Source organism: Calonectris borealis, chromosome 7 (genome assembly GCF_964195595.1).
Source record: "Calonectris borealis chromosome 7, bCalBor7.hap1.2, whole genome shotgun sequence".
NCBI classification, from domain to species: domain Eukaryota; kingdom Metazoa; phylum Chordata; class Aves; order Procellariiformes; family Procellariidae; genus Calonectris; species Calonectris borealis.
In genome coordinates, this window is record NC_134318.1 from 10,231,754 (window position 1) to 10,258,111 (window position 26,358).

General features: G+C 42.2%; 1 protein-coding gene across 2 annotated transcripts in view; it reads right to left on the reverse strand.

Annotated features, from left to right (window-relative positions):
• Positions 1-26,358, reverse strand: part of ARID5B (AT-rich interaction domain 5B) — a 120,699-nt gene that overhangs the window by 24,117 nt on the left and 70,224 nt on the right. For both annotated transcript variants that reach the window (XM_075154273.1, XM_075154272.1), the window contains 3 exons: positions 12,034-12,146; positions 5,375-5,579; positions 2,959-3,011 (listed from right to left, as the gene is read on the reverse strand). In XM_075154273.1, coding sequence (XP_075010374.1) covers positions 2,959-3,011; positions 5,375-5,579; positions 12,034-12,146 — 371 coding nt within the window. The remainder of the gene's footprint in view (positions 1-2,958; positions 3,012-5,374; positions 5,580-12,033; positions 12,147-26,358) is intronic.

Genomic DNA, 26,358 nt, shown 5'->3' on the forward strand with positions numbered 1-26,358 from the left:
CCCTGGCTGTTTTCATTCACTTTTAGATCCTTAACCGACAGGACTAGACTCAGAGGTCTTGCACTGTTCTGTGAATCTGGGCAGAAGCTGGAAAACACTGTACATTATCTCTGGTTGTTTCTCAAAGATATTTTTAAAGCCCCACCGAAGCATCTGTAGATGGACAAGGTGGACAGGGCAGGGGATGAAACTGAAAATGGGCTGACTATCGTCGTTCTACCAAACACAAGGATGTAAAGTTTGCAGCTGCTTTAACTGGGAAAGTTTCTACACTTCCTAGTAAAAAACTAGTCACCTGACCACTCTAAGTTCCCATATGTGATTTTAACCAATCTTTTATTTGTTTCCTGTTCATAAAATGGCTGTTGCATGCTGAAGCCAAGTATCTACTTTTCAATATTCTTTACAATACTTCCAAGAGAAAAGACCCATTTCTATCTCAATGCACAAACCAGAAACTTGTGAAATTTTAAAACAAGTTAAAGATGATGAAGCCCTTATAATGGACAAATGACTCGTTCAAGACAGATGGAAGGGTCCGTATAGGTAAACGTGTATTAATCAGGGTAGGTTCAAGAAAGCCTTTGCTCTGTGCATGGCTTTACATCATCTATAGATATTGGCATTGTGCGTGTGAGTGATGGATTCTGGTCGGTACTGAATTACAGCACTCACTCAAAATTTCTACATCTAAGCAGACCTGCCTAGATGGAAGGTCTGGAACTTCTGGAACTGATACTGAGGTCCATGTCACCCCAGTCATCCACTGCCTTGCTGAAAAATGAAACATGAATCAATCACAAAAGCCTCTCAGCAATGTTTGCCATGATAAAATATATACAAACAAATGCAGCTTGGCAAACTGAATGAATATCAACTGGCCATAAAATAATAAAAACCAGGGTGTGCACAGGTCAAAGTATTGCAACAGCTATTGGTTTAACATGCAGGGAATATAAAGCAAAGGCAGATCCATATTGAGGATGAGACTGTTAACAGAAGAGAATGAGGTCAGGAAACCTCATACTCCATGTACAACTTAAATTGCATTACAACAGTCCTCCCAACTTCAGCTCTTCTGCAGAGAGCACAGATGCCACTTGCATCATAAAAACAGGATCAGGCCCATCACTTCAGCCAGAGTACTCTCAAACCAAAGCTGGGCTCCCATGTATGTCAGAGGGCGTGAGCTGTGCTTGCCGTGCCATTTACTGACCAGCAAGCAACTGCTTAGTTTCTTCTCTATGAAGAATAAGCACCACTGGTACATTTTCATCAAAGGTGACAAATGCCCCTAAACAGAGAATATCTGTCGCTGAGAAAAGGACAGGAGCTTTGAGACAAGGGTGGACTGATGCTACTCTGGATGACATTCTCACGTATGGGATCCTTCCCCTCTGATCCTCTTACGTTTCTGCTACTGTTGGTAGACCTGGCTCTCCGGCCTTGTGTTCACAAACTCACCATCCTATTCCTGCTCTGCCCCAGGCACAGAGGCTCACCTTCTCCAGCACCTCTAAATCCATCCCTCTCCCTCTCATTCTGGCACTAAAACTCAGCTCTCTCCAGCAAGCCACCACTTTGGCATCCCTGCTTCTATCCTCGGTCCCTTCAAGCAGATCTGGAACGTTGCTGTGAAAATCGCCCTCCTCCCTGAGCACTCTGCACACGCCGCTCTCCTTTCAATCTCCCTCCCCGCCTTCCCTGTGCTCTGGATCAAGTTCAAGATTTTAGCCCTCATTTTCATTGCACTTTACAACTCATGGCAATTACTGTTGGCTTATAATTGCTGTAACAATCTATCTATGGTAGCTATTCATTCATATATACCCATGAGCACACCTACACACACCCCTGCACATAAGCATGGTATGTGCTGATTAATGAAAGATATAGGAACAATAAAAGCCAAATCAAGCATATATTTTTGTGGAGAATGTTAGATTTCATGTTTCACAAAATCCCAGCCACACCCATGCTAATCAACCCGGGCTGCTGATTTACAGAACAATACGCTTCATTGTATGGAAGGAAAGCAGTGAGTTTTATATTTTGGTTCAAACGACTTTCAGTTTCCTGATAGTGCATTTCTTCTTGTCATTTCTCTACAGCACAGATATGTCCCAGATTACTTCGTAAACAAAGCAAAAATAATTTCTTTCATCCAACTGCGGCAGGAACTGAACAACTTAATCTGATCATTGTGTGCAAAGAAAATATTTCCAATGACGACATCTTCCTATGTCAATTGGTTTTTATTACAGATGTCATCTCGATGTGCCATATTAATGCAGCTCTTTCTTCTCATTTCAAGATTTTAATCTAAGTTTGTTGCTCTAATATTTTATTGGTTCAAAATACATGCTGTAAAATCCATGGCCATCAAATTTTCCTGTGAGCTAAAAATAAACTGCTCTTGTCAGATACGGTTAGCTGATAAAAAGTGTCAGAGACTTTTCTGAATTACTTTGATAACTTCCTGTTTACGTGGTACTGACCCTTGTCTAATAAAGATCTTTTACACTTGGAATAAGAGAAGATACTGCAGCGTACTATTCCTTAATGGACAATGCTGATTACTTCTGAAAGCCTTTAATACATTTCCCATATTAGACATGAACAGATGTCAGGGATGTTGCCAAGTGAAATTTCTTTTATGCAATCTTGGCTTGTTGTACAATAATAGCCCTTTCTCAACATGGGAAAAAATTACAGACCCAACTAATTTCCTTGACAGGGAAGAGTTACATATGTTTTCCACTTGTAGTTTTTACGACAAGTTTACAATTTTGCCAAACCTGGAACTAATTGGGACTGTTTCCAAAAATGGTCCAATAAACCCACAATGTGTACAGCTAGCCTAAAATGCAGCAAATGATTGTTTGCTTTTACATTTTTTTTCTAACAGGGAAAAGTTAGATTGCACAATTATTTCATTTAAGTTACTTAAACACTTACTGTTTCATATCCTCCCAGTTTTTGAGCAGCTTGAAACATAGTCCAAAGGTTAACTGTTAGAGGGACAATAAGTATTTAGATAAGCATTGCATTAACCAACATATTTCAAAGAAACGTAAATTAAACAGTTTTTAAAAAAGAAAAATAGAGAAAAAAAGCTCACAGCCCCTGAAAAAGCTCCTGTGAAACATTTTCCAAGGAGGTGTTTACATAATCTGAAGAGTAAATATTAGCCCATACTATATATATTTTTAATTACATATAAGAGAACACACTTAGATTCCTTAACAGGACTGGAAAAATACACTGAGACAAAGGTAATAGGCTCATTTGACTTTGCTGATAAGAGGCACGGTATAATGACTGTAGCATGTTTCCATAACTTTGATAATAAAAATTACTCATTGGGAAGAATGTTGCTTTTAATTATTTGTTTAATACTGATTTCATTAGGAAGCAAGCATGAGCCACACACTGGCTCACAGAGAAAGCCTATTGATTAAACAACAATATCCAATATTTACTGCAGCTCAGATAATGGCCTCCATAATCAATAAACAATAAGCTGCGTCCTAACGGGTCCTGTGTGAATGAACCCAGGGGAAGCACAAATGAAAATTACCATAATAATTATGGTATGAGTGGTTGTGCCTTGCCCACGGCTGGGGTGGGAGGAACAGACGCAACTCAATTCAAAAGATGTGTTGGGAGATGCTTGTTACTTCCTGCAGAACTCCTCCCCTCTCACGTGCTTTTCACCCTGGCCCACTGTCCCGTGGGGCCGCTGCTTGCTGCCAGTGTCTCACTTTATTTTATTTTATTTTATTTTATTTATTTTTATTTTTATTTTATCTTACTTTAATTGCTAGAAGAAAAATTGATGTCACAGCTCTGTGAAAGATGTATGCACTATTCCACCAACAAGCAGTGGTTCCCCACAGACATACTACAAATACTTCAGGCCAGACTCAGCAATAACGCTGCAGATCACAGAGGACGGGATCTCTTCCTCCGCGGGGGGATGCTCTGTTGTAGTGCACATACTGCTTCTCCTCACTAACCTATTTATATTGGCAATGTTTGCACAAGTCTTGCTGGACAAATAGAGAGCCCCGTCCTGCAAACATTTCTGCTCTTCTCAGCATACTTACTCTTGGCGTTTAAGTATTTGCCGGATCAGGCCCCTAATTTATAATGAATGTCGGGCAACTTTCAGTGTATTTCAGCTAAATGTTAGCAGAGGGCCCTACCCCGATGAGGAATTTTAGAAATAATGCTTTAGCTTGTCTTTCAAGCCCATCCTGTCCGCATGCTTGAGGGAGTGCAGCATAAAATGGGGGAAAAAAAATCCTCTCTTCAAGACAAAACATTCTGAAAGCCTCATTGAACCTTGTACTGTTTCAAAGCTATCAAGAGCTTTGCTTAGGCCTTGATTTAATCTGAATCAATGCATAATGCAACGAAGCTGTTCATAGTACATTAATTTTACTTCCATTTCAAGCAGCCAGTTTTCAGACAAACACTGTAATCATTCGGAGTTATATAAGTTTATAATGGCTGCTGGAGGCCTGTTGCAATCAGTGCCAATTGCTATTAGGTATGTAAATTGTTATGTAAAACATACAGGTTTGACATTCTTCATCAAAATAACACATGGTTTTAATCTGGGAGATAAATTAGAGTAAATAATATTTCAATCCATGGAGTTCTCCCTTTAAGGAAATAAAGTATCATTCAATCTATAGATAAGGAGGAAACATACCCCCATTTACAGCTTTTGTTGGAAACTCTGAAAGATCTACATTGCGCTGCAATATTTATGTAAAATTTAGTTACAACTGTATCTTCTCCACCTACAATTGCTTTACAGATTGTGGCACTACAAACTGTACATGCCAAAGCAATTCTAAACATTGCATTCTGTATTAAACAGATACAGTCTGGTTTTATATTCTCCAAAATCAGTAATTTATTAACTATAAACACATTCTGGGGCTTAAAAATACGACCCCTTTTGTGCCTTTCTTGACCACCTTTAAATGTCTTCCTTTAATATTTGTCCTTTCATAAAGAACATCTGGGCACAATAAAGATACGTCATATTATTAACTCAGAAGAAAGGCATTACAGACGCTGCAGATTTACAAAACAGAAAACTAGAGAGTTTTCAACATGCCTATTTCTAGTCATAATCAGCGGATTTAAACCTATAAATATCCAGCAGCAACTACCCCAGAAGGAAGAGATGCAAATCTAGGCATAAGACAGTGAAATGCCTGGACTGGAAAATGTGTAGATATAAACATGGTCCCCCCATCCATAAGGCTTTAAAATAGGCTTCGTGTGCAAACGCTTTCTCCAGAGAAGCCAAACCATTCTAAAATGTCAACAAGAAAGTGAGAAAAAGGATACTTACTCTGCTTAAAACCTAAATAGGGTATTCGTTCAATTGGTGTTTTCCTTTCTTTCATATATTTATAAAGAGCCACAAGGAAAGCCTGCTCATCAGCTCTGCATTCTTCACCTACGGCAATCTTTGATTTATCCTCACTTGAGCCTTTTTTACAGTTGCTGTTGTTACTCTTGGGTTTGGGCAAAGCTGACTTAGCCTCACATTTTACCTGGGAAAAGAAAAGATGTCATATCAGATCTGGGTAACCTTTAATTTTCACTTAAGGAATAAATACTCTCCTAGCAGAATGGATTGTTGAAAAACTGAAGGCCAAACCATGCAACTGTGTTTGAGGGGAAACAAAGGAACCTATTTATAGAGCTAAATGTCTTGTTCTGAATCTTAGTCACAACATTTTTAAATAGCCACATCTTTAAATCATTATAACCCATTGGTAATGCTCTCCAGATCTGCATTTTTATGACTATACATTGCTATGTCACAGACAGCTCCCATCTCTCACATACACTTGCCATTAGCAAGTCTAATAATAACCTTCGTTCCAGGATTGACACTGAGCATTGTCAGCTCCCGTAGACAACCCTTGGAGCTGAGGGTGCTCAGCCCCTTCCAGGAATGCTCGGCAGCCCGCTCTGAAATGACACATTTTTCTCTCCTTTGGCCCACCAAAATAGATGCAAACCTTGGCAAGCCTCACCCAGGCAGAGCTCTCGGCACACACGCGTGGAGGTTCTGCTGTAGCACGGACTTAAGTCAAGTGGGTTTGAGCATCTGCTTAAACTTAAGCACAGCCCTAAGTATTTAGCAGAAGGAAGAGGCTGGCAGCCGGAGCCTTTCCTGGTAGACACCGGCAGCCCCAATGCACACGAGTCCCAGAGCTCCAGGTCTCCCACTGGCCTCCCCGACAGACATGTGCCAGCCAAGAAGTCAACAAATTGGAACTACTTTACCTCTCATCAGTATTCAAACATGGGAAAAAATATCCAGTGAGACCGGCTTAATCCTGCAGTCCTCCTGAAGATAATCCTCTCATTGAATCAAGGAAATTACAACTCGAGCATTCCCATAATTTATGTATACAAAAAACAAAAGAGCAGAACCTTGCAAACTGATGTTTAAAAGCTCTCCATGACCAAGGCGGGATCGATACATTTCCAGTGAAACACTGGAAGTCCTCTAATACAAGGTAGCGGAGATGGCTACATGTATTTTGGATTTACACTGTCCCTTCAGTGCTTTTGAGGCTGTGAGGAGCCTTCTGGCAGCTCCATACCCCATCCAAGACATGTCCTTTGTGCTCCCAGAGGGAGCAGGGAGACTGTAAGAGCCAGTATTTGGTATTTTAGGAGGATAGCAGAGGAGAGCAGGGTACCTTACTGAACAGGAAGGCAGGAGCTCTTGGTCAAGTAAGCCATAGATTCTCCTTCACTCTCCCCACTTCTAAACCAGGTGCTTCCTGCGTACTGGTTGACATTTTGGAAGTAAGTGCTATGAAGAGCATTACGTGAGTGCTTGCAAACAAAACAACAAATACATCATTGGAAAGACTATGATACGCTTATTTTATCTCCATAAAGCTACCCTCTGTTCAGGCTCAGGGAAAGCAAAATCTTTTATACTCCTCCAAGGTATTAACTTTGCAGAAAGCACTGACTTAAGATTAGCTGCCTCCATAGTTTTCCACAGATGTTGGACAAAGCACCACTATCTCCTAACCAGAGGGGAGAAGTGGCCACAATTTTCCAAAGTAATCGATGCTGCTGCAAAATCTGCCTGTTGGACACCGCAGGGTGCAGGCTCACTCCTTCCAGGCAACGCAGCAGGGACTGGGAAACGGACTTCCTATGGGATTTTTCTTCATCAGTTACTGCTGAAGTATGTCTGCTGTACTGCTCGATACTCTCTGGTTGCATGGCTCAAAGAGATATTGTCTTCCCATGGCACAAGACACCATGCTTTGCCTTTTAGTAATAGATATGCTCGTTGACTAAACTGCTGTAAAGATCCTGGGTTTCATCCAAAACTCAATGGAGCTAATGGGATTTTTTTCCTATTGAATGAACTTTGGATTTCCTCATCCACTTTTCAGTTCAGAGCTGTAATCCCTTGACTTTTTTACTTTGGCTCCTCGCAAAATTATTTAACAGCTTCCCCTTAGAAAGTTTAGATTACATTGTCATAGTTTTCAATGCTATACCAAAGACTGGGCTAGCACTCCCAATACGAACCCACGATTTCAATAAATTTACGATTTTTAATTTGAGCTGCAAATTTGTTGCAAGCCAAAACATGGAACAAATTCACTGGACCTGGGAACAATTTTTCAGTTTTGTCACCCACTTGCTAGGTGAAGTCAATCAATCAATCTTTTTAACGGATTTTCTTTTTCAAACTGGACAATTCAGAACTATGTTTGCAAAGACAGCCTGGGTACGAATGCTAAATGAAATCAAAGCTCACTGCTATGCCAGCAAACTAATGGCAAGAGACGTTACTTGCAAGGAGACAAAAGGAAACAAAGAAAATAACATTAGAAAAGCCACTGGGAGTGAGAAAACACTGTGTAACACACAACCTCCTTCTCTCCAGCGTACAGAGAAGCGAGGTCAAAGTGCCTGTGGAACTCAGGGGTGCCAAAATGCAACGGACGGACTCCAAGCAGCGTCAGGTTCAACGAAGCTTTGACGAAGGCTGCAATGCTTCATCTGCTCAGCGTTCGAGGCACAAGCCTCGCTTCTGGAACCTCCCCACCGTCTGAGAGGAGATACAGATGAATGCCATGACCAATGATTAACGAGAACCAAAAGGGCCAAATGCCATTCTGGGTAACACCGGTGTAAGTCCAGCACAAATGTATCAAAGTCAGTCAGAGCAATGCCAGACTTGCACCAGGCACCACAAACCAACCTTCTCTCTCAAAACACGATTTTGAATCTTCCTAGAGGGCAAAGATCTGGAGGAAGGTCGTGAACACGGAGTTTTGCTTGGCTCTGCTCTCTTTTTTGGTCTGCTCAGAAAGCCCGAAACTCCGTTATTAAGGGAGAGTTCAATTTCCGCAGGAGCAGTTAAAGCTCTTTCATTGTAACCTCAGTGTGAGTAACACCTCCAAAACGAAACCGAGGGCTAAGGCCCAGACGGGAGATGCAGCGCCGCAGCGTGGATAAGCTGGGGGTGTCCTGAGACGGGCTCTGGGAACATCTGACCACCTCCTGCTGTGTGTTCCATCAGAGGCGTATGATCCATTACCAAATGGCCGGTGAACACTCATGGATACATCCGTGTGTTTGTCTTCTCCTGCCAGAGGTCACACACAACACAGACCACTACAGACCTGCATTTTAGAGTTTCAATCAGACAATGGCTGAGGCGCTCAGAATAAATCTCCAGGTCTGAGAGCATGCCAGGCCACCTGTGGCCACAGGAAAAGCATATCCTGGCAACTTTTAAACTAATTTCCAGATCTTGCTGTACAAATGAAGTGAGAGATTTACTTTAGCGTTTGCACTACGAGATGTAATGAGTAGATTCATTTGGGGACAATTTCCATGTTTAATAAGTTAATCCTTTCAGCTCTTCAAAATGGTCAGATCAGCCAGTTTTTAAAAATCTTACAGTGCATTTCTGCACACTTTGAATGGGAACGCTCTTGGGGAGCACGAAGCAGGTACGATGAGGGTCACGCTGGAGCCTGCAAGTCCAAAAGCCTGTCCAGCACTGACGACACCTGAAGTATGAAAGCCTTCAGAGTCCTGGCGAGTGTTTGGAGAGAAGAGCTTGATATATGTCTCTCCAGGAGAGCTGATCCTGCCTCAGTAGATGGCCTCATATTCTTGCGATTTTTACATGCCCAGCCTGGGAGGGAACTCCCCTGAGATCTTCCCCAGGAGGTACTAAAATGGATGCAGTGAGATCAAAAGCAAGAAGTGGTACACGAAAGATCCGCTTCCCCCGACAGAACCCGCAGGTCCAGGACCACATTGTCTGTCCTGCTATCGCTCTGTTTTTAACAAGCCACCTACACTGGCATTTACTCAGAGCTGCTCCTACCCAACCAAATACTCTTCTGTGTCAAGTAACAGTAAAAGCCTACAAAACGATCTGCTGATTGTTCAAGGTAAACATGCCTAATGGGAACTAAGTTGTAAGAAAGTACAAAGCTTTCTAGTCATTGGCAGCTGAGAACATGAAATTCAGCAAGTCATTACAACCATATGGCCTGCATTGGTCTTGACAGGCTCAAAACCACAGTCTTCAGAATGCTACTTCTGCCATTTTGCGACCCAAACCGTACAGCCACTGCGTCTCCGTCAGAGCCATCGCCCCGCCACCCGAGAAACAAGGCTGCTGTCAGACACTGGGTGCCATGATTCGAGGATGAAAGCAGCACAACTTCTAGTCAAAAAGGATTTTAGCTGGAACAGGAATACGGTTGCCAAAATGTTTCAGCATCTGATACAGGTGGATTTGTCCTGTTTACACCAGCAATGTTCAACTCTGCTCTCCATGGACCCATTGTCAGCATTAGTTGGAGACAGAACACGGACAGAGGAGGAAAACCAATGGTGAAGCCCAACATGGGGCCTAAGATGATGACTTAAACTCCCAACAGTTCCTAACAATGAGAAGACAGTAGGTAGATCTCCATTCCCCCCCTTCCCCAAATACACTTCCCCTCCTTCCCCAGAAACCCATAGGCAGGGTCTGTATAAAGTGCAGTACATCTGCTGTAGAGGGTTTCTGATTCACTGTCCCTCTTCTTAAAGTATATCCACAGCCCTGAGACAGATTGATGTGAAGAGCCACAGTGAAGTCAGTGTGACTACATGCAAGGACATTATATCATGAGCATGTCTATTATTTATAATGAAATTAAGCTGGCCAAGATAATTAACGCTATTAATATCTGCACAATGATGAGCACAGTATGACTAGATAAATAAGCGGAATTACTTCTTATCTGAAATATCCTCCCATTTGACTAGGAGGGTGAACCCAAATATAAACAGAGAGGATAAACAATTTGGTATGAAGTGTTGCTGTTGTTTTTAATTATCTAATACCTATATATCAGGTGCTGAAGAGGCAGAACTACTCGTGCTACAGTCTGGGGTGCTTTGACAACACGGTCCATGCTGCAGTTTGCTGGTAATATTTTAACATGAAAAACAGCTTGGGGGAAGGGGGAATTGAGGCAAATAGAGACATTTTCACACCGTGGATTTTGCACATTCTTCCACAGAGCAAAAACATTTCAGGCAAATTCTATAGTATCTGGCAGGACCCCGCAACTCAACACACCAGGCTCCATCGCCTTTTACCATGCCTGTCTAATACGATAGCACAGACTCTAACTGAGTACAATGGGGCACAAAAAGAAGAGAAACAGTGACTTAAGGGCAGAGCTTCATCATGAACTTCAGCCTCTTTTATCGTCATCAACAAAAGGCACAATTTTAACTGAACTCCTAGGGAGGAGGAGGAGGTGGAATTTAATTTGCCTTCCTATGAGAAACTGAGAGCAGAACACTTCCACTTGACCTCTTTAACCTCCTAATCTCCCAGGACATTCACTGCATACAACAATACCAACGTAAATGGATCTATAGATTCACTGTATTTCCTAAAGAGATAGTCACAACAATGGAAGTGTTTTTCAGATACACATCCATCTAATTTATTGAAACAATGGATTCGGGGGGGAGTTGGCCTAAAAATTCAGTCTATGCAAACCTGTTTAGTTCAAAAGTACCACAGTGACAAAGTTCTGCCTCAGATAAAAATCTACAAGTATTGCTCTAAGTGATTTTCCATCTTTGCATCTTACAGTTTCAAATTAAATCATCTTGAAAGGAGCCATTTATGCTGCTTTTTTTTAAAGAGAAAAACCAAATTACTATTTAAAACCACACAGACAACATAGAAAATAGGATGTAAATTACACTACAGAAACTCCATTTTTAAATATTTTAAGGAGAAGACACAAAGCCATAAATATCTAAAAGATTAAGTCTATAAACACAAATCAACGATCCAATTTTTACTTGCAGTATGGGCTAAGCACTGTAGCACATAAAAAGCATGCACTATTCAACAAACCCTGCAAGATGCAGCTCAGCACTAAGTATTAAAGAAACAGCCCAGATTTTTTTTAAGCTTTCATACTGAATTTCTGCCTTTATCTTTTTTCTTCTAATTTAAAAAAATTCGAGATCTTAACATCAGGGTAATGTCATTTGCGTGTGCTTCTTAGAAACCGTTACTGAAGCGGCTCTTGTTTCACAGTCTGTTTATCTTCAAACTTATATTTAGAAGTACATTGTAACAGGGTGAGCTGCTCCCTGGTTTATTTTTAATTCGAAGATACTGTCACAAACTATGTTTGTGTGTCACAGAATGTGAAAACTAACACTACATGCCAAGAAAGCTTAAGCACTACCAGTTACCAACAAGCTGATAGCATTAGGTTGTTAGGTGATTATAGTTGCTGGTAACTTTGAACACAGACATGAATTAAAGTGAATAAAACTATTGAAAGAAATTATGTTTATCTCCCCAAGAAAATAAGTTACATTCTAAATTTGAAACAGCATGCTGGGAAACAAAGGCAGGGCTGTACCTAAAAAAGGAGAGTGTACTGAAAAGAGTATTATTAAGTGATTTACCTTGGCAACAGCTTTGCTTTCAGAATTATTGTTGGAATCCTTAATGCCATTTAATGAATCTCTTCTCTGTGGGCAAGGCTTCTTCTTGCGCGGTCTGCCTTTAAGATTTGGCGCTGAAAATTAATGGAGAACAATTTGAGCACATTGTCTTATACTGGATTCTTAACAGCTGAAAGCGTAATAAATAATTCCACTACAATCAGTCACAGAAATGTACACATCTGTCTACAGTAAATGCTTATTACGAGATTCCCATCCTCCATGGGTTACATCTTGACACACTATACGTTTCTATAGAATATCCCCCAAGGCTAATCTATTCCACTTTCACATAACTAATTAATGTAAAGTCAAACACTAGTCTCTGAAGGACTCGGAGAGAAAGCACAAGTATTTCTCCATGGTACAAAAAAGAACAAAATAGAATATTAATAGGTAACTTTGCATTAATCAGCCTGCTGCATTTATTATTTCTAATCTTCAAGTAAGAGTACTAACTATTATTTCCAACTTTGGGAAACATCTGGTTTTGGAAATGTTCTGAAATATTGAAATTCCTTACAGCTCCAAGAAATGTTTATATATCCTGTCATTCTTGTCAAAGTTCTTCTAAAAAAGTTAAAAAAAAAAAAAAATTACCCCCGAGTCCTGAAACGGATCAAAAAAACCCCTTAACAACTAGTTCTGGAAGTTGACAAGTACTGAAATAAGTGATTGATTGTTTCATAAGGGTTACATACCACACATATAAATTAACATGAATCACTTTCAGTTTTGTCAAATTCTTAAGATAAAACAGCTCTGAAATAACACAGTGACTAAATCCTAACCGTGCTGAGCCATACGTAGAATGGGATATGGATCATCGTAAAAAATATCAGACTCATCTTTCAATAGTGGTATTACAATATAAATTATGATCACATATAGAAATAATAGATGAAGCAGATGTTGCTCATAATTACGTGTCCTGCCTGCTTTCAGATTTAAAAAACAGCCTCCAACTACTATGGCAACATTTAAAATGATAAACAATCATTAACTAATGACTGTACCGAAGAAGATAATTTCCTTTAAACCTTCAATTTCTAGGTAACCATTGTTTTCATTACTTAAAGGGATGATTAGAACAATGTCAGAAATCTAAACACCACAAACCTCTTGAGTGCCTTCTAATTGTTTCTAATCTTACATTTGTCACACAGTAAGCCAGTGGTTTCAGGACATTTTACATTTTAATTAGTTTGCAAACACAATAAAGGGTGCTAATTTGATTTTATAGTTTGAGTAACAGTGTCATATTTGGTCTGTTCAGAGAAAAAGAAAAGCCGTGGGTTTAAAACCAAAAGTCCAAAAGACACATCCTTTTTCTTCCCCCAGCACTGGCAAATGGTAAATATATACATACATGCATGTGCATATGTGTGTAAGTCCGTATTTGTGTCTATATAAAAATGTTTATCTCCCTATAGAAATATCTCCATCTATCTCCACTGAAGCACATTCTGCTTATTGAAAAGTACTGCAGAAAGCAATTCTGAAATTGTCATCTGAGGCTAACATGCAAAATCAAACAAAGAGAGAAAGAAATTATTACCCATTCCAGTCGACAAACATCTGCCTGATTTATATCTGTACTCATGAATGCTACAGCATGTGACTGCACACTACGTCGCTGGAAGTCTCGACTTGGTGTGGATGTCAGTCTTACACAAAATGAACACTAAGAGTATTTGCTCTGTGCTTACAAATCCCCTCCCCCAGCCGCTCCATTACTCATATAAACAGAGATGAGCGACTCGGCGGGAGCGTGGGATGAGCTCCGAGGACTCCAGCGCCGGCTGCCAGACTGCCAGCCCCGGCCACGCCGCCCTGCCTTATTTATAAACCCCGCTCATCCCTCCGCCTTTCATGTCTTCCCAATGCCTACTTTTTTTTGCAGACGACCTGGATGGGATGGACAGATCCTTGACCATGGTTAGCCCCAGCAGTTGCACCTTCTTTAAAAAGGTACTGAAGAAAATAGAAATGTTCTCTCCATTTACTAACCCTGGCACACGCGTTAAAACGTTAACCTTCAAATGAATGGATTCCCCGACCCGGTCCAACCAACGGCCGGAGAGAAATGTGGTTCAGCTAGGATCAAACACGCTTGCATGTGAATTCCTTTTTCTTTCTTTCTTTTTTTTTTAATAAATAAAGAAACTAGTTCAAGGCTCAATGTTTTCCAAACTTGTTATCCTGAGTTTTGGCACTGTACTTTGTATCACACTATAAAGCACTCCTAATGTTTTGCTAAAAGCTTTAAAAGCAAGAAGGCATTTGTTCCTAAATTCCAGGTATATTGAGCTTGCATATAAACACTGTTTGAATTGGAGCCTTCCACAGCAGAACTGGCACAAACCCACTATGAAATGGGGTATTTGCATTCTCCCCATGGCTCAGGAGCTGCAGCCAGGAAGGTCTGTCTGCAGCGCACACGAGGACCGTCCCACACGCGGCACCGTACGACTTTAAATCACTTTAAGCTATTCCACATCAGACACACAATTAACAAGAAAGCAGCAATAGGAATTAATACCAGAAGAGAAGGCCCTTGCCTCTAGTATCTACTCTGTAAAAAAAAAATTTGAAATAGTTCCAGTCACATTTGAAACAAAGCCATTAACATTTGCTCCCTAAATCATGATAAATAAATGCATTATTCGAAGATTATTTATATTTCAGCTATATCCATTTTGTTCTCTTGAGCTACGAAATATGACTAGGACCAAAGGAATAATTTACAAGTCACATACTTGTTTTAATTTTTTTCATTTTTTGTTTCATTTATGACATATTCATGAGCACACTGAAGAGTTCTTGAATTTGTTATTCATAACTATTTTAAAGCAGTTTTACAAACATGTTGTGGCTTAGTCCCAGTCAGTTTTCCTGACGACATTGGATGTTCAGTATGTACTGGACAGCTAAGTGAATATCCCATGGTTTTTTCTGCTTTCTGGTGGAGAAGGGCTTCTGGCATGACTACCTAAGAATATCTGAAACAATTCAATTTCTTCACATGTTTGTGCATATGTCTTTCGAATTAATTTTCTGAAAGCATTTGTGGCAGTGAGACCTGATAACTCATACATTCCTAGAAGGTGAGAACATAAGCAAAGCAAATTAAAAATTGAATAAGTACAGACAAAAGTTTGCATTTATTTGCTACCTCTTTAGTCTAAGTGCCTGAAACAGGAGTATGAGAGAGAAGACATACTACCAGTTTAAATACTTTCTTTCCTGTGCATTTGACAATATGTTTGCTTTTGCCAATTTGTGTGTTTTTTCCCTTCCTTTCTTTCTTTTTACTTCCTGATGTATCTGAAAGAGGGGAAAACTCAGCTACTGAAATGTCTACTGGGGCCCTTGTTGGGCTGCTGGGAAATTTTTGGCCTCTACTTAGGCATGACTCAAAGGATGAATATAAGCATAGGTGCCCTGTACGCTCGAGGTTTGGGATGCAAACCACAACACCCCCATGCCTGCAATCAGCAGGTGACAACGTCCCGGGAGAGCAGAGCTGCTGCTGTTCAAGGCAGGCAGGCATGGAAGGGCTGTCAGCAGAGACGTACACCCGGTACAATAGAAATGGCCCAAACCTCCGAGTTCAGACCTCCGGAAGCGAAAGGGTGTTCATCCACTTGAAGCCCACACACGCCTGTGCCTTGCTGACTCAAGGAGCCTCTTCTTGAGATTACAGCTCATCCCAAGTTAGCTAGTCATCACAAAGGGCAAGTTCATTTAGCAAAAGGCAAAGCACAAGAAGTTATCTTCCCTGCAAAATCTGTAGGTGCAATAGCAATCTAGAGCCCAGCAGGGAAAGCCATTTCACCAGCTGAGTCCTGGCAAACATTTCAGGTATGACCAGGTAAAACACAGCCAGCTGCAAAACGCACACAATACAAGCTAACATTCCTCCTGTTAGAAGAGCTGGAGGAGCACGAGGACATGCTTCCCACCTTGGGCTGGTTATCTTTCCCATACACGTCACCATTGTGTCTGCTAGCTTTACCCATCAACAGGAGTTCAGAGGGACCATTTCAGCACTCCTTGGATGCCAGTTTTATATCAGCATGTTGATTCCTGGTTTCCCTGAGCAGCAGATCCAGCTGGTGTCATTTAAACAAACCTGTCCCTCGGAGCCCACCAACCCGGCTGGCCCCGCAATGCAACCACCACCGCTTGCAACGCTGCCTACCACTGCAGAGGATGCTGAGGCTGTCACATGGGGTTTCACAAGGAATCAAGCAAGAATCCAAGATGAACAAGATCTAATACATGCGCAAGCATTTGTAACCATAAAGAACAAAAGATGTGATTATTAACTAGTATGCACGTGGTGTGGACTTTGTTTTTCAGCTGACTACTACTTGGTGGTAGAAGTCTTGTGCTCCCGATTAAGTGAAAGTGTGTGAAATGGGTATGTCATGAATATCAGCAGCTACACAAGCCATGATGATAACCATATCTTAACAACTCTTCCCGTTCTGGAATACGTTTTATTGCCATCTTGGTTGTGAATTCTCAGGGAAAAGAAAATTATTTATAGGAATCTGCCCAGAGACGGGAATGTTTTCTTCTCTGTGTTTGAAAGGGTCCCTGGGTGTTGTCTGGAAACAGGTAGTCACCGCAAATCACATGGCTGCTTGCCGTTTGACACGAGGGATCAGTATTTCTCAGAAGGCCACGTAACGTTAACTTGTGATTGAGAGGGACACAAGGAAACTGGGCAGGAGAAAAGAGAAGAGGGAACAGCTTGTGCCTGTGCCAGCGGACTGAGAGAGGGAGACGGGGAGCCAGGGAGGGGAGAGGTGGGAGGTGTGCCCCCGGCCCGCTCCTCCTGCGCTGCGTGGAACGAGAGGTCTCGTTCCCAGTCACACACTTCCCACACCTGCCTGGGCCATGGCCGGCCACCCCACGCTGTGCCAGCCTCCGGTGTGCTACGGCAGTAGGGTGCAGGAGGCGGCAGCCACAATCCTCCTGCCGAGCTGCTCCTTCCCTGGCATGTGGCTCTCTGGGGCAAGAGGGAGGGAAGGAGTAATGCCCTCGGCTTTTTCGGTTTGGGTAGGGGAAACAATTGTCGCTGGCCACAGCCATGCTGAGCTCCTTCCCAACACCCCTTGGGCTGTCTAGAAACTCCCTCTCTACCTGCAGGAGGGCAAAAGGAGGAGCACACAGCCATGGTCTTCACGAGTGGGGAGGGAAAGGGAAGCTGAGGTGCAGAGGCTGCCACTGCCACCTCCTCTGCGCAAATCCTCACTCACATGCACACCTGTCTTTAAAAAACCAAAAAGCATATAGGCCCTGATGTAACTGCCCTCAGTAATCTGAAATTAAGATTTAATTACTCTTTTCTTCTTTCTAGATGGAAACTTGTACCTTGCCTCCTCCTCCCCAAACTGTGGCCAAGCTCTGCAGACCCAAAACACCGGCAATGCCCTATGTGTTTTTATTACAAACCAACACACCTGAGAGGTTAAATGCAAACCCTGTGTTATGCATGGCACAGGGAGTTAGATTATCTGTAGATGTAGATTGGCAAATCTTTGCTGACTAAAATGTACTCTAGGAAGAAGCTGACCTGGTGATCCTGAAGCCCAAAGCCTGTTCTTGTGAGCTGCCTACAGACAACCATAATCAAACAAGGCCAATCCAGAGGCACCTGCAGCAGAGAATTAAAGACCAGGTGTTGGAGACAAGCTCTGACCCACAAAGCAAGAGAGCCACACAGAAAAGGGAGGAGCTCGGGGTTAATGCTGCTCAGACCAGCTAGATGCTTCCTCAAAGCTAGAGGTCCTCTCTGTTCATGAAGCCATGAAACAGCATCATTGCTGAAAAATTCCATCTTCCCCTCCAGCACTCTCATCAGCCTGTGCCAGCATCAGGATATCATAGGTAATAGGGAGAAGGTAAGGAAGGAGATGGCTACGCTGCCCACCCACTCAGAAAATTCACAAGGTTGTGGCCACTGCTCTCCAGCCACTATCACCCTCAGCTGCTCAGCTTTCAGGGACACTGTCTGCTCAGCGGGACGTGGCAAACAGGAGCATTTCCAAGCGTCGCGCCCAGTACAACTCTCAGCTCCGGGTTAAACCCGAGGATGGCAAGTTCTACACAGGGGAAAGAGAAGTACCCAAGAACGGGAGCTGCTGAGGTCAGCCATGATTAAACGCTACACACGGTGGAAAAGCGTAGGCCGCCACAAGAAGACAGCACCTCCTCCAGCCACCTTCTTCATCTGCATCCCCAGGAAGCAGAAGTGATCGCTGGACTTACCGTCTCCCTGCTACCAAGTCAGCCTCGCTTGAGCCATGTGCATGCCGAGAATGCAACGTACTGTGTACACACAGCCACCCCTAGATACACAAATAAGTCAAGAGACAATGGCGGTGGCTTTGGGGTACCTCACTTTAGCAGGTTAGTTACAGTAGAATTATTCCCTTTTTAGGAGTCTGATTATCATTGGAAGTCCAATGAGTTCAACCCTCCCCATAACACTGTTCTCTAGATGCGCCTATTTTGGCTGATGTAAGAGATGTGTTGTTATAGGGAGGGTGTTAAAAAAAATAGTGGCCTTCACACAGCTGAGGTCAAGCTATGCTGGCACTCTGTCAAAATCAGTGGTGTAGCCAAGAGTTTTTAATGAGCCTGGAATGCATTACCTCATTTGTCATACCTGGATCACTTACTCATGCTGAGTCCAAAATAACCTTGGACCTTGTTGGCTGCTCAACAAACCATGTAAGTAAACAGTACTGTACTCATGCCTCAAACATGTACCTTTTTCTTGCTCCCTTCACATTACTTACTCTAGAGAACATCTAAGCAATTGTAATGCCCATGATCAAAGTTCTCGCCTTTTCCAGGCCTCTCTGATCTGCATAACTATTTCCTGGCATGACTTTTGATTCTGGGCTTGCTGGTACTCCAGTTCCTCAGAAACAACTTCAAAAGTGTGAGGGAAAAAAAAAGAAAAAAGGAAAAGGGAAGGACGGCCATTTCACTGAGTACTGGGGTAGCTGCTCAGCATTGCTAATGCACTTACAACTTACACTGCCAACCAAATTCTGGCTGCCTGTTGTTTTTGTGACCTGTGGAAAGATGAAGGAAAAGGAAGGAACAGCAGCATTTTTGCCAACTGCAAGAGTATGACAACACAAAAAAACCCAACTGAGCTTGTAAAAATGTCCAGGGACATCAGCAAAGAAGGGCCAGTGGAAGACCTGGGTCTACATCTAGGGTGGGCTTACACAGTCAGGTGAGCTCTAAACATGAGAGGTGGGAGGCAATCACAAAGCTGGGATTAAGGTGGAGCACCAGAAGGTGCAAGAAGTTGATAAACAGGGATGTACTGTGGTGCTGGGTTCAGAAGAGAAATGTGCTCACATGAGGCAAGCTGCAGCACACCTGCTAAACGCATCAACAGTCTCTCCTCCCTGTAGGCCACCTTGCAGAACGTCTCCTCACAGAATCCTTTTGCGCTGTGCCAGTCCTTCATACATCTTCCAGTTTTCACACACACGCACAAAAGCTGCGATACCAGAATGCTTGGCCCTAAGCTGCAAAACCGTTAGCAGATACAGAACAGACTAGAAGACTTTCCCTCTTAGGCAGGTGGAAATGGCAGGATGTGTCAGATCACAGAGCTATTCATGCTTCAGGTGCCAAACAGAAGCTGGAGGTGGCATATGGAGGTGCCTGGCCATCAAAGTCAAGGTGAGAAGAATGGTCCCAGATCTCCAGAAAATCCATGAACCGACCCTGCCTGCTGGCAGGTGGCAAATAGCTGGTTGCTGAGGACACCCCTAAAGCAGCCTGGCAAAAGTTAGCTCTTGGCTGAAAAACATGCTTACATGTTGCACCTTTTAAAATGTAATGAATAGAAAGTTAACAGTTTTAATGGTTTTAACACTTACCCCTCTAGGGGGCTTCTGGCATTCTGCAATATCTGAAAGTTAAGAAAAGCATATTGCTATATTTAAGCACGGTCTCAAAAACTGTTCAAAGGTTAGTTAATCTTGCATACTGTTCTGGAGTTCCAGCTGCTTCCTTGATTTTCTCGTTGCTTCCACCTCTTTGTTTTCTCTCCTTCACCTCATTCCCTTTTCTGCATCCTGAGTTCAGGATCTTACATTCCATTTATTTTCCTTTCACCCCTCAAAGTTTATGTAAAAGCTTCTGCCTCCTGGAAACGGGGTCCGAGAAGGAGGGCCTGGGGCATTTATCGCCCAGGCACATGGAGCAGAGCTGGTGAAGAGAAGCAAGTTGCAACCAATCTAATATTGCATCAAAGGGTCAGAAATTAAAGTGGCCAGAAAATAAAGCAAAAGATCAGACTACACTAAAAAAAACAGACCTTTGTTTAGGAAACAACAGTATCAACTGAATTTAGGGAAACTCTCCACAGGATCCTAAGTACACCTATGGAAGTCAGCGATGAGCACCTACCAACAACTAAAGCTGTTATTGAGCTCTGGAGGTCACACAGCCTCTCCACAAACACACACCTCTTGCCTACTCAAGTGGCACATAAAACAATTTGAATATTAAAACTATTTTTACTAGACATTTTCTAAATGCAAACACTTGTTTACTCCTTTCTTTACAACTGAACATGCCAGACCTGACTTGGAAACTCCAGAGTACAGCAGCGAACAACCTTGCAGGGAACCCTAAGGATCCATGCTGCTTTCTAACCCACACGGAGAAAGAGCAGACTTGTGTAGCCATTTCTGAAAGTTTTGTTTTGGAAATGAGATATCCCATGCGCCATGTGGGGAAAATCAATTTGCTACCTCTCTAAAGAAAACATTCCTCATTTGGAAATAAGTGAAACAGACACTTCCTTGTGTGGATTAATGTGGAGACATATGACTTGCTGCAGACTGTTGTTTTGACCCCCCTCTTGACCAGACAATCTCTGAAAAAAGCAAAAAGGTGGTATTTTTCATGGATTACAGTTCAGACTAGCATTGCTTTTAATAGAAAAGTTAGAAGCACTGCAAATACCAGGTTGGCCAATTATACCAAAAATTGAATGTTTTTTGTTTCCATGGAAGATGGGGAGAAGACTCAGGACGAGGCTTGGAGTCGCGTTTTCTTCATTTCAGTATGGGTGGAAGTTAAGACTTTTGCTTGATATGGGCTTCTTTATGTCCTGCTGACTAATTCGGGTTTTAAAAAAATGGCAAAGGTTTTTTTTTTTGACAGTCTATACATGTGTTAGAAATTATGAAGTGCAGTAAATTGAAAAGGGAAGCTGAAGACTTCAGAGAAAAATCTATGCCTGACAAATATGTGACATTCAAGTAGACCTTAGAGCAAATTAAAATAATAATAATAAAAAAATCCATTGTAGGCCTATTGCTGGCTACAGATGACAGGATTGTTATTAATGATTCAAAAAGAGGCAGAGGTGTTTGGTAAATATTTGTTCCATATTTGCAAAGAAGCCAGATGATATGCTTGCAAAAGAATATAATTAAAGCCAGTCAATTGACTTGGTTTTACAGAAACCAGATCTTAAAACAACAAAAAAGAAAAACAAACAAAGCACCTTATTTTATACTTTGAAGGTACAAACTTGGTTAGAGAAACTAGCTGCACACATGGAACTTACCTGCATTTCAGTAAGACAGCTGATTTAATACTAGATAACACTTTGATTAAAAAACAGCACTACATAATTTTATTCAAGCATATATTAAATGGCTAAATGATAGAGCTGAAAGCAGGCATCAGAGGGGAATTTCTACCAAATGAAAATATTTCTGGTGGGATTCCACAGGGGTTGCTCTTAGCCTTGCTAGTATTCAACATTTTCGTCAGTGAAATAAATATAAGGTCCCTGACAGTAACATTCACGCTGACACAAGGACTGGCACAATGCTAACACTGAGTCATACAAACGAGTAATCAGAAGGAAGAAAGGACCATGCACGCATGCTCTTCAGTACAGCTCCAGCATGAAACCCCTGAGCAAGGACTACTGGTCCCACTGACCAAGCCAAGGCGACCCCCCACTGGAAATTCAACATACCCTGGTAGGAAGATGCTGTGGCCAAAGAGAGGTCTGCCTTCAAGGGGGAGGTCTGAATAACTCAAGCTGTGCTGGGTTTGAGCAAAAATGACTGAGAAGTGACTTCACCAGGTAATATGCGTGCCTCAAAGGTGAGAAAAAGCTGGTACTCAGAAGTGAGGAGGCACAACCAGGCATGCCTAGGCACTGCAGTCCACATATATGATCTAATGCCAGTATACGGAGGCATGCTTATGACCAGCTTTCAGAAGACCTTTCAGGAAAAGCCTGAGCCAGACACAAGCTGGTGTGCACAGTGCAGGAAGAAATGCATGCAATTTGAGGGTCTCTGTCAAGATATCAGACTGGAGCTGGGCGTCCCGCCTCAGCCACGGCGAGGGCTGGGTCCAGGCTGCTGCCGGGAGAGCCTCGCCGCTGCGGGCGGCTGCAGCAGCCTGGCTGGCTGCACGGAGGAGGCGTCCAGCTGTCTGGCTGTGGTCCTTGCTCAAACAGCTGTTTCCCTTCTCCTTCAGAAAAAAGGTGGTGAACTGGATGAAAGCATTTGCCGGTAATTTTGGCCGATGAGCCTCTACTTGGGGTTCATACCAGATTAGATGACTCAGTGGTTCTTCTGGTGAGAAACTGCATGAGTATAGGATCAAATACAGTAAAGTACTGTGCTATGCAGGACAAGGAACATGAAGAGCTGTAACCTTGATTCAGCAAAGTACATGTCTAACTCGCCAAGACCTGGAGCGTGCAAAGACCTCTGATGACCTCACCGGGGCTATTCACATTTTGAGGCCGAGCCTGTGTTAAGCACCGAACACGACCAAGCCAGCATGACTCTCTCTGTCACTAATGGGAAAGAAGCATTCAAGCCCTGAACAAAGAAATTGTCGTATCTCATCATGAAACAGCATGTGCTTGGGCAGCATCACAGGATCAGGCATGGGTTCATCAAGTTTCCCTTTCCCTCAGAAATCTGCAGTCGATCTCCAGCCTCCAAGCCCCCTACCCCCAAAGGTCACCTCCTGGGAAGCAGCACCCGGTGGACAGGGGCTTCACTTTCTGTAGCAGGGTCACAGCAATACTCAAGAAGCGCATGTCTGACTTCTCAGAATAGTCTGGGTTAAAAAAAAAAAGAAAAAAGAAAAAAAAGCAAAGAGAGGAAAGAGCGAGCGGACACAAATGGATTATGTAATAGCCAAGACAAAAGCAGCACAAACACGGCAGCGAGAAGTGAAAATGCACAGCAAACCCATGCAAGTCAGTCTGTCTCATCAAAACTCAGCAGAACACCCAAGATAGACTTCCCATTAGAGGGCTTCAGAAAATAAAAGGCAAATAAGAACACACAGCAAATCTTAAGGCGGCTTTCCTAGCAATATTTCCTTTTCTCTCCAGTAAAAGCCAGCGTTTGTGAAATTGCTGTCTAGCAGAGTCAGCAGTACCCAATGGAGACGTGACCTACATACCTCGGCAATACAATAGATACATAGCCAGTCATATCCACGTAGATAGGCAGATGAGATGGGCTAATTGACTGATAGAGGATGGACGCTGTGTATGAATCTCAACAGGCAGAAATCCATGCAAGAAGCATAAAATGGACGGTTTCCTGAGACCTTGCTTTTGGGATTGACAACATCAGGTAGGAAGCTATGATCATCCAGTTGTGCACAACGTGAAAATGACATATATTATTTAAATCTCTTGCATTTCTGATTTGTAACTGATTATATAAGAAAGAAATTTTTTTTTTTTTTTAGTGTAAGAATATTATAATTTTCTTTCTTTTTTTTGTTTGCACTTGATGATTGTACTGCGAAGTAATCAAAATCTGTTAGGCATAATCAACCTGCATGAAGATATTAGTAAAGTGACATGCAGAAACTAGAGACTAAGCTCCCCCCCGATGCCTACATTCAGCTGCCACCACAAGGAGGACTACACAACGCGTTAGGTGGGGACAGGAGCAGCAGCCGTAGCCTAAGCCCTGCTCCCATTCACATCTCTGGGTCATCATCAACTTCACCAGCAGCAGTTGGCAAGGGCCTTGCCAGGCACCCCGTCACAGCGCACACCGCCGAAAAGAGGTTCAGGAATAGCACTGCTTCCACAGAGAGCTTGGGACAAAGCCCTCGCACCCTGGGGACCTGACACAGCGCTTTAATGCTGGGGTGCGGAGGTGATGCCGCTTTGCATTGCTGAGCAGAGGAGGAACCCACGCTACTTCATGAGTAAAACGCAGCGGTGGTAACTCCGGTAACTTTGTCAGGCTGCGTACGAGTAGAAAGGGAATCTGTATAAACGCCAAAACACCTGAAAAGCAGTGGTTTTAATGTCCTGATGATAAGATCATGTGCCTAGGTTTACACGACTGCAAACCCTGTAACTCGGTGTAATCGTCCCAAACATCAACACAAACAGAATTGAGCCCATCTCTGTGTTACAGCCCCAGTAAATCTCCAGCACTCGGAAAAATCCAAATAAAACCGAGCGGGTATTCATTAATTTATCTGAGCAGGGCAGGGTTTAAACTAAATATGAAGTCGGTTGTGCAATATTCTTTCGTAGCCAATACCGGTTCTTAGGAAATTATCTGAGTGAATTAAGTGGAGGGACTATTAAACAATTTACACACTTCCTTGTGTTTCAGATGTCTAATTATAGCCGTGTTTGTCTCTCCCCGCAGAACTGTTGTATACCACATGGTATGCATATTTCAGCATCCAGCATTATTAACTCATGACCGACTGTCAGTTGATCATTATCTAACACATGGGGTCTGCAAAAAAAGCCTTATTTGGGCAAAAGCAGGCTTCTGACCCGCTCCCGCTGTATTTTTCCCCAGAAGAACTTCAGTTGGATTATTATTTGCTGTCAATGGAAACTCAGAGGTTACATATGTGAAATCTGCAGACAGGAAAATAAATCCTTACCGAGTTTAAACACTTAGTTGATATTAAAACCATCACCAGCTTGGTTAGTTTAAAGAAAACTCTCAGTTGCCCTCTAGTGTCACCCGGCTGCCATGCCAGGCAGCCTGCCCGCCGCAGCCAAGGTCACAAAATTTAACCTGATTTCATGTGATGAGATTTACTATACGTGTAATATTTCGTATAAAGGGGCGAGAGGGGATGCTCTTCCCCCCTGGAAATTTCAGGGCTTGGGCCCCTGGAAGCCCAGAGCTTGCATAATGTTTACCACTGTAATTGTGGCACATGACACACGGGTTTTATGAGCGAGAATCTCTGAAATCACTCTGCGCGCTGCACTCCATAAAGTTCATTCATAACTAAAAATAGACTAATGTACAAACTGATTTAGCATTATACTGAAGCTAAGGAACATAGGGAGTCTGCAGAATTCCCTAATATGGAAGAGAAGCTGAGTTTTCAAAAGCAGCAGTTTATTTGTTTCTGAAAATGGACAACATATGTAAAAGATTTAATATACAGAACCAGGTGTATATATAGCATAGATCTTCATATGTGCCCATTTTCGTTCTATATAAAGACTTTATACAGCCTGAAACTATAAATTTAATAATAGATTACTAAATTAAGTCTGCACAATCACTTCATAAAAAAAATCATTTCAATTTAAAATACAGCTGTAGGGGTTTGGACAATTTCCTGCATAATAGAGGCCCATCCCTGAAATGTAAATAACACCGGTATTAAAACAAGTCAATCAGGCACATCAGGAAAAAAAAAAAGGTACACGAAAACAGAAATGCATTTTCCAGCCTATCCTAAGTAAGGATGCCAAACCTTTATTTTATTTGAATGCTGCTTTGATAAATCACTACTGCTTCAGCCGGCTTTTTTTTTTTTTTTTTTTTTTTCCCCCAAATGTCCTGTTTTTCCTAAGAGAAATCCAGGGCTGATTAAGTCTTAACGTTTTGAATACACTAAACCATCAGGGTTTTGCAATAAGAATTATTCACTTCTTTCCTGTGTACCGTCAGCATTCTTAAAATACTGTTACTATAAAATTAAACAGTGTGCTCTTCAGAAACGCATGACGTTGCCTGCTCTGGTTTTTCAACTGCAGTTGTGCAATTTTAAAATTCTCTTCTTTCCCCAAACAAATACCTTTGATAGTTATAAGATTACCAAAACAAGTTGACTTTTTTTTTTTTTTTTGAAACTTACGGGCCACCTGTAATATTATTGACAGATTACACAGTAAAAATGACAAACACTACTTTATTTGGTATATATCCTAAGTTAATTATAAGGCTTTCTCTTCTT